This window comes from Gymnoscopelus braueri (assembly GCF_963280865.1).
Source record: "Gymnoscopelus braueri genome assembly, chromosome: 5".
Lineage (NCBI taxonomy): Eukaryota > Metazoa > Chordata > Actinopteri > Myctophiformes > Myctophidae > Gymnoscopelus > Gymnoscopelus braueri.
Window position 1 is genome coordinate 10,945,094 of NC_137606.1, and position 11,656 is coordinate 10,956,749.

Consider the following 11,656-nt stretch of genomic DNA (forward strand, 5'->3'; position numbering starts at 1 on the left):
AAACGGTAAAATACAATATACCGTGGAAACAGGGTCTATCATACCTACTTAGTGCTGTGAAGGTGTTTGAAAATCAATCAATAAAGAGTGTTCTAGTACTGCAAGCAAGGTCGAATGAGCCTAAGGCACGATGGTTATATATCGTAGCTAAAAAAGTCTGGGGTCACCGAACAGGGAAATTAGCCTGACACCGAATGCTGCATTATTTAGAAAAAGAACAAAATAAAACAGCCAAAAAAAAAGAACTGCGCTGCTTGCTCCATCTCATTGTTTCATGCAGAGTTAAAGACGTCTACAAAGCACAGTTGTATTTGTCGGTCTGCCGACATTTTAGAAGCTTGAGGAAGGTCTCCATCTTGTGTGCGTCCTTCTTGAAGCAGATGAGCGAGGTGTAGTCCCTGAAGACGGACTCCAGCATGTCGGGCTGCAGGTCATACTGGAACGTGCCGCGCTGGTTGGAGGTCATGGTCAACGTGCCCTCGTCCAGCATCTATAGGTACACACATGGATGGTATTGGAGCACATATGGGATAATTATTGTAACTCTAATACAGAGGTGGAACCGGCTTCTCTGATAAAAGGGGCTTCTTACTGAATCCTCCAGGGGCCAGATGCGTTCTGGCCCCCGGAGTGGGTGGAGAGCTGATAGCAGAATGCTCAAAGCGCCGTCGGCCAATACCGGCATCGAGTAATCGATGCCGGTATTGAGTCAGGTGGTTAGGTAGATGGGCTGTAAGGCCAGTTACCTGTGGTTAGAATGGATCAACTCCTTTCTTATTAGTTACAATATTATATCTCTGAACTCACTTATCCGCCATCGACTCAGCCTTATATAGTGGTAGATTGTACTCGCCATATAAGGACGACCCTAGAGCATAGCCATTTCATTTATCATCCATATATTCATATTAGCGGAGGTCCCTGTATAGGGGCCATCTCCGTAACAAAACTAATTAATTTAATCAATTACATTAAAAAATAAATTAAAGGTAGGGTAAGTGATTTTCTTTTGTTAAAATAGGTGTTAAATAGCTCTATGTTCTTATAGTACTCATTGCTATAGAGTGTTTGTTCAGTAACAGGAGTCTCCATGTCTCTCCAGCTCTTTATTAAACAGAACATGTATTTTCAGGTAAGGATACCAATTGTATCCAATCAGGATAGAGAACTCAGTCAGGATACAGATTAAGCAAGTGAAATTGGAAGTGATGACACAAAGAAATGAGCAGACAAAATTGGAACTGGAACACTATTAAAATGAAGCTGATAAATAATAGGTACTCTCTCCTGATTTTCTCTTTATGAGAGAGAGAGACAGGCAGACCCCTGTGACTGAACAAACACTCTATAGCAATGATTACTATCAGCATATAGAGCTTTAACCTTTAAACAAAATATCACTTACCCTACCGTTAAATTTAATCATTTATTTATGCATTTTTTTTCTTCTTCTTCTTCTTTTCAAAAATACCGTAGCATAAACGTTCCATGGAAGGCAATTGTCCAAACATTTTCATAAGATAGGCCTTAAGTGGTTAATCGGACTATTCAATTTACTCAATTAGAGAGAAAAATCTATTAGTTAGTAATGCTTTCCACACTGATTCGCTGGTATGAAAACTAAAAACAAAACAAAAAAGAAAAAGCCCCCAAAGCACAAAGATTCTAAATTATATATTTACTGTAAACCCAGATTAGAGGACTTGATGATCTACAGCAGTGTTTCTCAAGTCTTTTCATGTCAAGGACCCCCAAATTAACACTTATTAGCCCGCGGACCCCCCTTTGGAAAGATATGCCAGGGACCCCCCGTAAGAGAAGACTTTTATGGCTCTAGCAGTGATTCTCAACCATTTTAATTTCAAGGACCCTTCAGTTTGACATGCATTACTCGAAGGACCCCCATTTAATGGCAATTCTATCTCTGGGACCCCAATTTATATTGTAAAATCTATGTTAATTTAACTCTGAGAGTGTACAAATGGAACCATTTGGTTCCATTTCAACACTCTCAGAGTTACAGACCCATAAGGGTCCATTTGGTTCCGGTAACTATCCATCATTTAGCTGGGGACCCCCCTGGACCCCACTTTGAGAACCAATGGTCTACAGGACTGACTTGACCTTTTGACCTTTACCTTGCGGATCAGGACCACCACGCCTTGCTCCAGACTGAGGAGCTTCTCCGACATCCACTTGGTCTTGTTAAGCAGCATGTCCGGGGCGTCGTCGTAGCGGTCCAGCGTGGTCTGCAGGTACACCAGGGGCTCGAGCCATGACTGGACCAGCATCAGCACCGAGTGGAGCAGCCACTTGTCCTGCACAGCACAGCAGCCAGTGGTGGAAAAAGTACTCACATTCTTTACTTAAAGTAAAAGTATCAATACTGCAATGTAGGAATACTCTGTTACAAGTCAAAGTCCAGGATTCAAAATTTACTTGAGTAAAAGTACAAAAATATTGGTATCACAATGTACTTAAAGTACCAAAAGTAGAAAGCACTCATTATGCAGAATGTCCAATTTCACAAGTTTTCAAATGTATAAAATAGCAGATCTACCAGCTCACAATGCGACACATTGTGAGCTGGTAGATCGGCTATTTTCAAATGGCCGAAATGTATATATACGGCTGAAGTGGGTAATGTGTTTTGTAATAATATTAAAAACCTACAAAGTAACTAATAACTAAAGTTTTCAAATAATTATAGGGGAACTAAAAGTACAATATTTGCCTCTGAGATCTAGCGGAGTAGAAGCAAAAGTATTGAAAATTGGAAATACTCCAGTAAAGTAAAAAAATACCTCAAAATGTACAGTACAGTACTTGAGTAAATGTACTTAGTTACTTTACACCACTGCACAGCGCGCACCCCAATTACACAGATCTGATGTAACTAACCCACTGAGCTATTTATAATGTATGCCTACATGTAATAAAGCAAAGCTTGGCTGTAGGAGGAGTAGAGTGAGAGTGGGTATAAAAGCACTTACATCATCCAGGGTTATCAAGTGGGCATATCTTCCCATTAGTAATGGATAGAATTGACGCAAATATTATATGGGGAACTATTATAACCGGTGGGTAAGATCTTGTTAACTCATTGACTGCCAAGGACGAGATTTGACGAGAATTCGTCCAAACGCCCACACTGCCAAGGACGAGATTCCACGAGAATTCGTTTTTTAGTGGTTTTATAAAAGATCGCGCTGTTCTCTATCACCCAAGTGATCACTTTCACTTTCTACTCACAAGGATCCGTAAATAACGTCATCCGAAGATTTTTGCCTCCGTCCACTTCCTACTGTATCTTGAGTTGACTTTTTTTTGCCCTGCATTTCGTGAGACATGCTATTTTCAACACACTTACAAGGCATGGGGCGGTCGTGGTTGGAATATTTTTTCTCTGGGCGACGCACACTGATACCGTGTGTGTTTACTGTACAAACGGTCAGACCAGCGACCATAATGGGACATGAATTTTCTGTAACCAGTTGAAAAGGTAAAAAAATAAAATAATCTCTGGCAGTGGGCAAACACAGCCAGAAATAAGTCTGGCAGTGAATGAGTTAGTGAAAATAGCAGATCTACAAGCTTGTAGATAGACTATTTTCACAATATTTATCTGTGAAACCGAGTCAAACTAAATTGAATGCCTCAACTCCTACATTCCAAGTGCTTGTCTGTGTGTGTGTGTGTGTGTGTGTGTGTGTGTGTGTGTGTGTGTGTGTGTGTGTGTGTGTGTGTGTGTGTGTGTGTGTGTGTGTGTGTGTGTGTGTGTGTGTGTGTGTGTGTGTGTGTGTGTGTGTGTGTGTGTGTGTGCGTGCGTGCGTGCGTGTGCGTGTGCACGTGTGTGTGTGTGTGTGTGTGTGTGGGGGGGGGCCCAGTTCAAATATGATTATTTTGGGGGGTCACAGCCTTAAAAGGTTGAGACCCACTGTAATAGACGACTGTAACGTACATGTATTACATTAAATTAACTGGCGGTATTTCCATTGCCACGTTGAGCAAAGTCTGTGAATGTGCTCAAACGCTCCTAAGCAGTGCAGAATGGAGAGCAAGTACCAATCACCATCATAAAAATTACTGCAGGATCACAAAAAAAGGCAATAATTTCATCAAAGTAATAAAATATAACGCAGAGCCAAAGTGAGGAACGAGCATGTAGTATATTTGATTGCAGAGTTCCGCATTTACAGCATGAGCCAACGTCAGACAGATGATAATAATGTTCAAGCTAGCAGTTTCAAGATTGCTAAAACGGAGGTCTTCAAGTAATTGCCTCTGCCATTACACTTGGCATTTGTGAGTTGAAGGGTTATAATTATAGAACTTCTCATTATCTAAATTATAGTTCACATGCAGCCAAATCATCTTCCTTTGGCCTTTAGCTAAGTGCTGTGTAGTTTCCAGTTTGCTGATCAGGCTAACCTTTAGCCCGGCAGGGTATATCCCACTGGACAAAGGCCAAACCTGACCCAGCACTAGACTATAGAGGCCAACGCTTATAAATATCATAAATTGCAGAGTCACATTATGTATTCATGAGATTCAGAGACGTTTTTTAGTGTAATTGGCGTAAACCATCCGCTATTCTGCCGCTAACAAGGGATGGGACTTGGAGGCTGAGAATAGGAGGCCTCATACACTAAGTGACCATTATTGCAAAAACAAAGCTTGGGCGCTTAGCACCCGCGCTGCTGCATGGTGACTTGGTGGGCAGAGAAATGCATGCAAACAAATGTACACTTAATTGCGCGCGTGCACGCACGTACACACACGCACACACACACACACACACACACACACACACACACACACACACACACACACACACACACACACACACACACACACACACACACACACACACACACACACACACGTACTATATACGATCATATCCACATGTGAATGTACATGTACGTGAGCACTGAGGAGTTACTCAAGTGCTGAGGTATTTTGAGGTATTTTTACTTTTCTGGAGTAATTAACATTTTCTGTACTTTTACTTCTACTCCATTACAATTATTTGAAAACTTTAGTTACTAGTTACTTTGCAAATATAAATTATTACTTTGCAAATATAAATTATTACATTATAAAACATACATTAACCACTTTAGCTCTATTTTATACCCAGGCTATTTGGAAATAGCCGATCTACAAGCTCACAACGCGTCACATCGCTATTTTCAAACATTTTAGTACTTTTACTTTTGGTACTTTAAGTACATTTTAATACCAATACTTGTGTACTTTTACTCAAGTAAATTTTGAATTCCGGACTTTTACTTGTAAAGGAGTAGGCTACTTCTACATTGCAGTATTGAGTACTTTTCCCACCACTGTACGTGAGTGCTTGTGTGCATGAGTGTGAGCGTGAGTGTGCACACACGCATGCATGCGTGTGCGTTCCCATGTGTTCTTACAGAGATCTGCTGGACTTCATTCTTGGAGCTGGGCACGGGGAGGGCTTTAGTGATGCACACATAAGCAGCCTGGTTCCTCTGGGCTCGCATGGGGAATGGGACAAACAATTCCTCCTACACACACACACGCACACGCACACGCACACGCACACGCACACGCACACACAAACACACACACACACACACACACACACACGCACACACACACACACACAGGCACACACACACACACACACACACACGTGCGCGCACATGCAAAAGCAAAGCCAAGCCAAAGTACACGTCAGAAAAAAAACACAACTTGTGCTGTGAAAACCTTGGCCACTTGAGAGCTGTCTGTCAGTAAGCTGCCATGCACGCTCGGCAGTTTGTGGTATACTACTTTTTGTTCATCATTCTGTTAGGCCTCCCACAGCGTCTCCTCCTCAGTAACGAGCCCTGCATAGCCTCCTTTCAAAGGCCAACGTCGGGTCTCCAGACGCCGAGTGAGACGGGAGAGACTCGACACAGGCAGATGCTAAAACCTGGTCTCCCAGTGCCATAGTAGTAGTCTATCTATCATGCTCGTAAAACACAATTCCATTGTCATCTGTTCCTTGAATAAATAATTTCTTTCTCCCAGGAGAGATGGGAAGATTACTTTAAAGCCAGTCAGTGAGCACTCTGATCGTGTCAAGGAATCGAGTGCAAATGACAAAAAGGGACGGTATCTGACACGCTGTCGGTTCCTTTTGGTCAGGTCTGCTCTCTGACACAAAGGGCTAACATGGAGTCGTTCTGTTAGCACGGCAGCACAACCTGCTGTACTCTGTAGTTGATGTAGCTGGTCCATAGCGTTAGAAGGAGTTCTCCTTAACGCTATGGGACTTTAGAGCCTTTGCGCTCGCACCACAGGCTGCCCAACCTCTCGTCTTTAGTCAAAATAACAAATACACTTTCGCTACTCACCAAAACAAAGACTGTTTTATGGAGTTGAAAGCCTTCTCTACGTAGTAGGAACACTCTGAGCCCCCCACCTCACGTCTAAAATACACTTTTTGGACAGTAAAGAAAATATTTCACGAGGGGAAAGTACCATAGCGTTAAGGAGAACTCCTAACGCTATGGACCAGAGCTATAGTTGATGAGGATCAATATCGTCACTGACGGGCTGAGACTTTTAACAAGGTTTGGAAATGTAAAAAAACGGAAATGGAAATAGAAAAATTAACCTGTGTTCCAGTGGATCCAGTGCAATAGCTATTAGAAGCTATTAGTACCTAACAAAGCTCTTGTTAATGCTTTTCACTCGTTAAATATTTATAAAACCCACTGACAGAGTTGACCACTTTCAACCTAGTGTAACTATTTTGGGTATGTCATTCAAGGTGAACATTTTCCAAAATTCAGAAACTTTAGATTAATTTTCCAAAATAAATTGAGGATCTACAGGGTCACGATGCGCTCGTAGATTAGAATTAGGCTATTTTCACTGCTTTTGTGCAACACCATCATATGACAAAGTAGGACACTAATTTATGAAAAAGAAAACTATTTTGGGCATGTGTGTGACTCATTAACAAGAACAGAGTTGAGAATGCTGCCACACTGTGCTCTCTTGATTTCTGTTTGCTTATTCCCTTTTTGGCATCGACGTATTATAAAACATTTAGCTGAACACTACAGAATGTGCGGTGCTCATCGGATTATTGGTCAAACTGATTCATAGAGGCAACTCATATTATTAGCCCCATATAATAAAAAAAAAGTGATATTACACATTAGACAGTTTCACCAGAAATCAAGTATAAAATTGTGCACTGCTGTCAGTACAACCGTTGCCTCGAGGCAGACTCTTTTTTTACGGCACTGCTTTCTCAACTGCTGATTTCACATTTTATAAAAACAGACCATCCCTCATGCCCTATGGCATTAGATAAAAATATACCCACCCCCCTGCCACCCCCCCACCCTCACCAGTAGCTTATGAATCTTTACAAAATTAGATTTGCGTTTGAGGTGATATCCTCTCTTTCCAGGCACGAAGGAAAGTCGTTTCATACTAACCTATGTGCAGCTAAATGAGGAAGAAAACTGTTTATGTTTCTCCCTGAGGGCCACCTACTTGTATGCTTGTATAACGTGCACTTTTTGTGGATCATGCCATGTTACAGTAGAGTCAACTACAAGGGGTTTAGAGGGAGTCACTCTGGGGGGTGGTGGTGATGTTTGGATGGATGACACTCACAAACAGAGAGCAGGACTCCTCCGACACGCGGTAGATGAGCTCGGCGTGCTGGATGACTCGGTCCAGGAGTTTCTCCTGGGAGATGGAGGGGCAGCGGGTGAAGCTGCCCTGCTCGTCCTTGCAGTCCGCCGGGACGCCGGCGGTGAGCAGACAGGGCCAGAGGAGCACGGCCCACACACACACCTGCTGCAGGACTGAACACACAGCAAAGCACGGCACGGCAAGCATGCAGACACACACAAACACACACACACACACACGCATGAACAACAAACACAGACCCACAGGTGCTCGCACGCACGTACGCGCACACACGTACAGTATGCACACATCACACACAAGCAATTTAAAACATGTTGCTGTCGGGCAGAAACCTTGTATCTCCAATAATCTTTGTAAAGCAATGCCCTATCATACAAGAGTGTCGCACAAAAGTAGTGAAAACAGCAGATCTACAAGCTCACAACATGTCGCGATGTGACATGTTCTGAGCTTGTAGATCTGCTATTTGCGGCCCGGACGGTTGGCCTAACCGTCTGGGCACCTATAGGCTGGTAATCCAGCCTGACAGCGTGTCGCGGGTTCGACTCCCTAGCTCGACGACCTATGCTGCGTGTCAACCCTCCATCTCTCTCCCCATTTCCTGTCAGTCTACTGTTCCTACTGTATGCATACATAAAGGCAGAAAATAAGCCATACCAAAAATATTAAAATCTGCTATTTGCACTTTATGTTTTTTTAAATAATAAGTAAAAAAGGAAAACTTTCCACCCGATAGCAACGATATAAGTATAACATACAGACTTACCTGCAGTAGACAGACATTATGGAACAGTTAGACAAAGAATGACTATTTCACACTCATGAAAGACACACACAGCAATCATCATTCTATTTCCTATTGATCACTGCAATTAAAGTGATTCAAGTTGAAGTCATTATATTCCTCCAAGTCAACTATCATAACATATCCTAATCAATATGATTGCCTACGTTATATCTCCTATGACATCTATTTGATCTCCCTTAGTTTTAATACCTGTGATGGTTTGCATTCTGTCAGGACAGGTCTTCCTCTCTGCACCTCAACATCTCCAGAGTTCTTTTATACAGTCTGACCAAGGCAATGAATGAAACAAAAGGTCAGCAAGTGTTGCCTTGCGTAGGCTTTGTGAGAGGTACCGCTTATAAGTCAGCCATCTCTTATTTCTTCATTGTTATGCATGATTCCTGATGTTACTGTGTGTCTTACCTTGGATTGAAGGCGGAAGTGGTGTACTGGCCGTTTTGACATGCAGTGGGCATCCCCAAAACCAGGACACCAGGGTTAAAGTGGTTACAGTGTCATGCATCTTTCCTGGTGCCCAGGAAGGCCATATGGGCTTAAAGGACATTTATAACAATATGTAGGCAATATAGGCATCACAATATTATTGTTTCAGTCACAGTGTTAGTGTTTACTGACCTTTCAAAAATGTTCACATGGTCATACATAGGCTAGTTACTAAAAACACTGAATGACTTTGCTATTACAATAAAACAACTTATTTGCATATACACAGTACACAAATGACTTCCCTATGTATACGTTAAAGAGGTAGGGAAGTTTGTGCTCTAATCTCAATTGTCTTACTATAGGGCTGAAAACAGGTGCGAGAGGCCAGCATGAAAGTCCATAAACACAAAGAAAGGGCTGGCACACTGAACGATGAAAACTGAGGCTCTTTAGATGCAAAACATTTTCCTTTGAAAAAGTGCAAAGATTGACATGGTGAAATAAATTGACACAGAGAGTGGACGTTTCGGTCCTCAGACCATCATCAACACTCTATGTATAGGTGAAGCATGTCCTGTTATGCCATCCTCATATAGCCTATAGATCTAGCCTATAACAGATGCATTCTCAGATCGTTATAGCCTACCCATGTTTTCTATACATTAGCTAACTAGCCAAAGTTCTGATTGCATGCAGACTCATTTTGGCATGTTAATTATGTTCATACTTCACCCATTCATAGTCCTCCACTTCTTATGTCCAGGTTTGTATATACTGTAGGTCCAATACATCATCTCCAGTGCAGATGATCTCCCCAGAGTAGCCAGTGCCATGATGTGCTTTAGCCAGCATCCTCCTTGTCTGTGAGTACTGTAGGCTAACTATATTGATATGTTGTGTTGTTGTGTATGGGTTGTGTAGTTATCATTTATTTTACTCAGGCTCCAGAACATGGAGGGATGTTATTCAGTAAGAGTGGTGGTATTAAGAGCTTTTGTGTTTGTATGTGCCTCGATGGGGCGGGCGATAGAGATTCCCGTGCCGGTTGTGGTGGGCCGGTCTGTGCCAAAATGTCAGGGCCGAAATTCTGTCCCAGTCCAGCCCTGGAAGGCGGCGATAAATAAATATATACATATAAAGTTTGGAATTGTATCTTCTATAATGCATTGTTTTAGCTAACATAGAGTTGTGTGAATATCTACCCCCTGATTCTCTTCTTAACCAGAAGGATGTCTATTCAGAGAAACTAGTTATTTATCAAGCAAAGCACAAATGCCAAATGCCAGGGCAGCAAGGCCATCAAATAAAACAATTGAAAGTCCATGGAAATAATGGATTGAATTTAACGGTTAAGGATGATTTGATTGGTTTTACAAATGAATAATATTTGTACAAGCCCAGAGTCAAAAGTTTATACAGGCTCATCCATGGATTAATCAGAGTCACTGATTTGTTTGAAGATGGGGGCGTGGAGTCAGGGGCAGTTAAGTATTCAGAATCTCAACAAAAGACACCAGTGTCTGAAAACTGTTTTGCCAGGAAATTGGCAGAAGAGAAAAGGGTAATCAGCCGGGGGCAGCAGTGGCGTAAACAGACCTTTTTCCGCATTGGTTTTCAGATCAAAAGGGCCCCCCGGGACCGTTTTGTCAAGGGGGGGGTTCACTGTTTAAAAGGAAAAGGAACAAAAATATTAATAATCCTCACCAGCAGGGGGGCCCCCTTGCTGTGAAATCCCGCGTATGGGTTCTCATAACCCAGCAACCCTATGTAAGCTACGCCACTGCGGGGCAGTGTGGACCGGTTATCAAAGCCAGTATGGCGGCGAAGGTCATGGCATAATGTCTTGAGGGAGGCATAAAACCAAACCAAGGGGAAACGGAGACCATGGCCTCATTGCCCCCAAGAACTCCCTGCTCTGCAGGCTGAAAGACAACATGACTACTTATTAGGACAAATAAAAAAAAACAGATGTGGAATTCAAAAATAGTTATGGCAACAGAAATTATTTAGTGTGAATATGAGACAAAAATTAGAGCGAAAAATATACTTTTTTTTTTTTCCCCACGATTTTGTAACCCTTTTTCACCCGGTGCCAATTATCTAAGTGATCCTGCCCCCCGCCAGCCTAGGGAGCCCAGAGCCGAGCTTATGCCTCCTTCAATGCATGAAAGCCAACTGACCTTCTTATCACTTGACAGGGAGGAGTTTCCCCAGTAGGACGTAGCGCGTGGAAGGAACACGTTATTCCAACCAATTCCCTTCCCCTCCATCAGGCGCCCCAGCTGTCATGGGGGAGGCGGTATAGCGACCATGTTTTTACTACATGTTTTTGTGAGGGTATTACCTACCCTAGGAGCCACGGGGAGAACATGCAAACTCCACACATGGAAGGCTCTTTCACCAACCCCATAGGGTATGAGCACTGATGACGCGGAGGAGAGGACATGCCCCCAGCGCCGACATCGTCCCCGGTGGGAATCGAACTCAGAACCTTCTAGCTGTGAGGCGACAGCGCTACCGACTGTGCCACGTGCCCCCCCTTTATCTATTTTTCTATAATTTTGCAAATAATACAGAATCTTTTTTTGCCATGGAAACATTTTTTATAAAATAAACTCTTCCCAGGGGCCATAGGCTATCCTTTTTTATGACTCTGTGTTCAGCTGCCAGGGGGAGCACACATTTAGAGCACAGAGAATTCATCATAATAGTCATAATCCG

At 42.7% G+C, this 11,656-nt stretch overlaps 1 protein-coding gene across 1 annotated transcript; it reads right to left on the reverse strand.

Annotated features, from left to right (window-relative positions):
• Positions 1-292: 292 nt before the first annotated feature.
• Positions 293-11,398, reverse strand: smtla (somatolactin alpha; the record flags this gene model as incomplete). The annotated part of the gene is made up of 5 exons (XM_080428224.1): positions 293-490; positions 2,139-2,318; positions 5,433-5,546; positions 7,660-7,853; positions 11,341-11,398. 5 exons carry the CDS (start codon positions 11,396-11,398, stop codon positions 293-295), a joined length of 744 nt encoding a protein of 247 aa, XP_080284350.1.
• Positions 11,399-11,656: the final 258 nt, after the last annotated feature.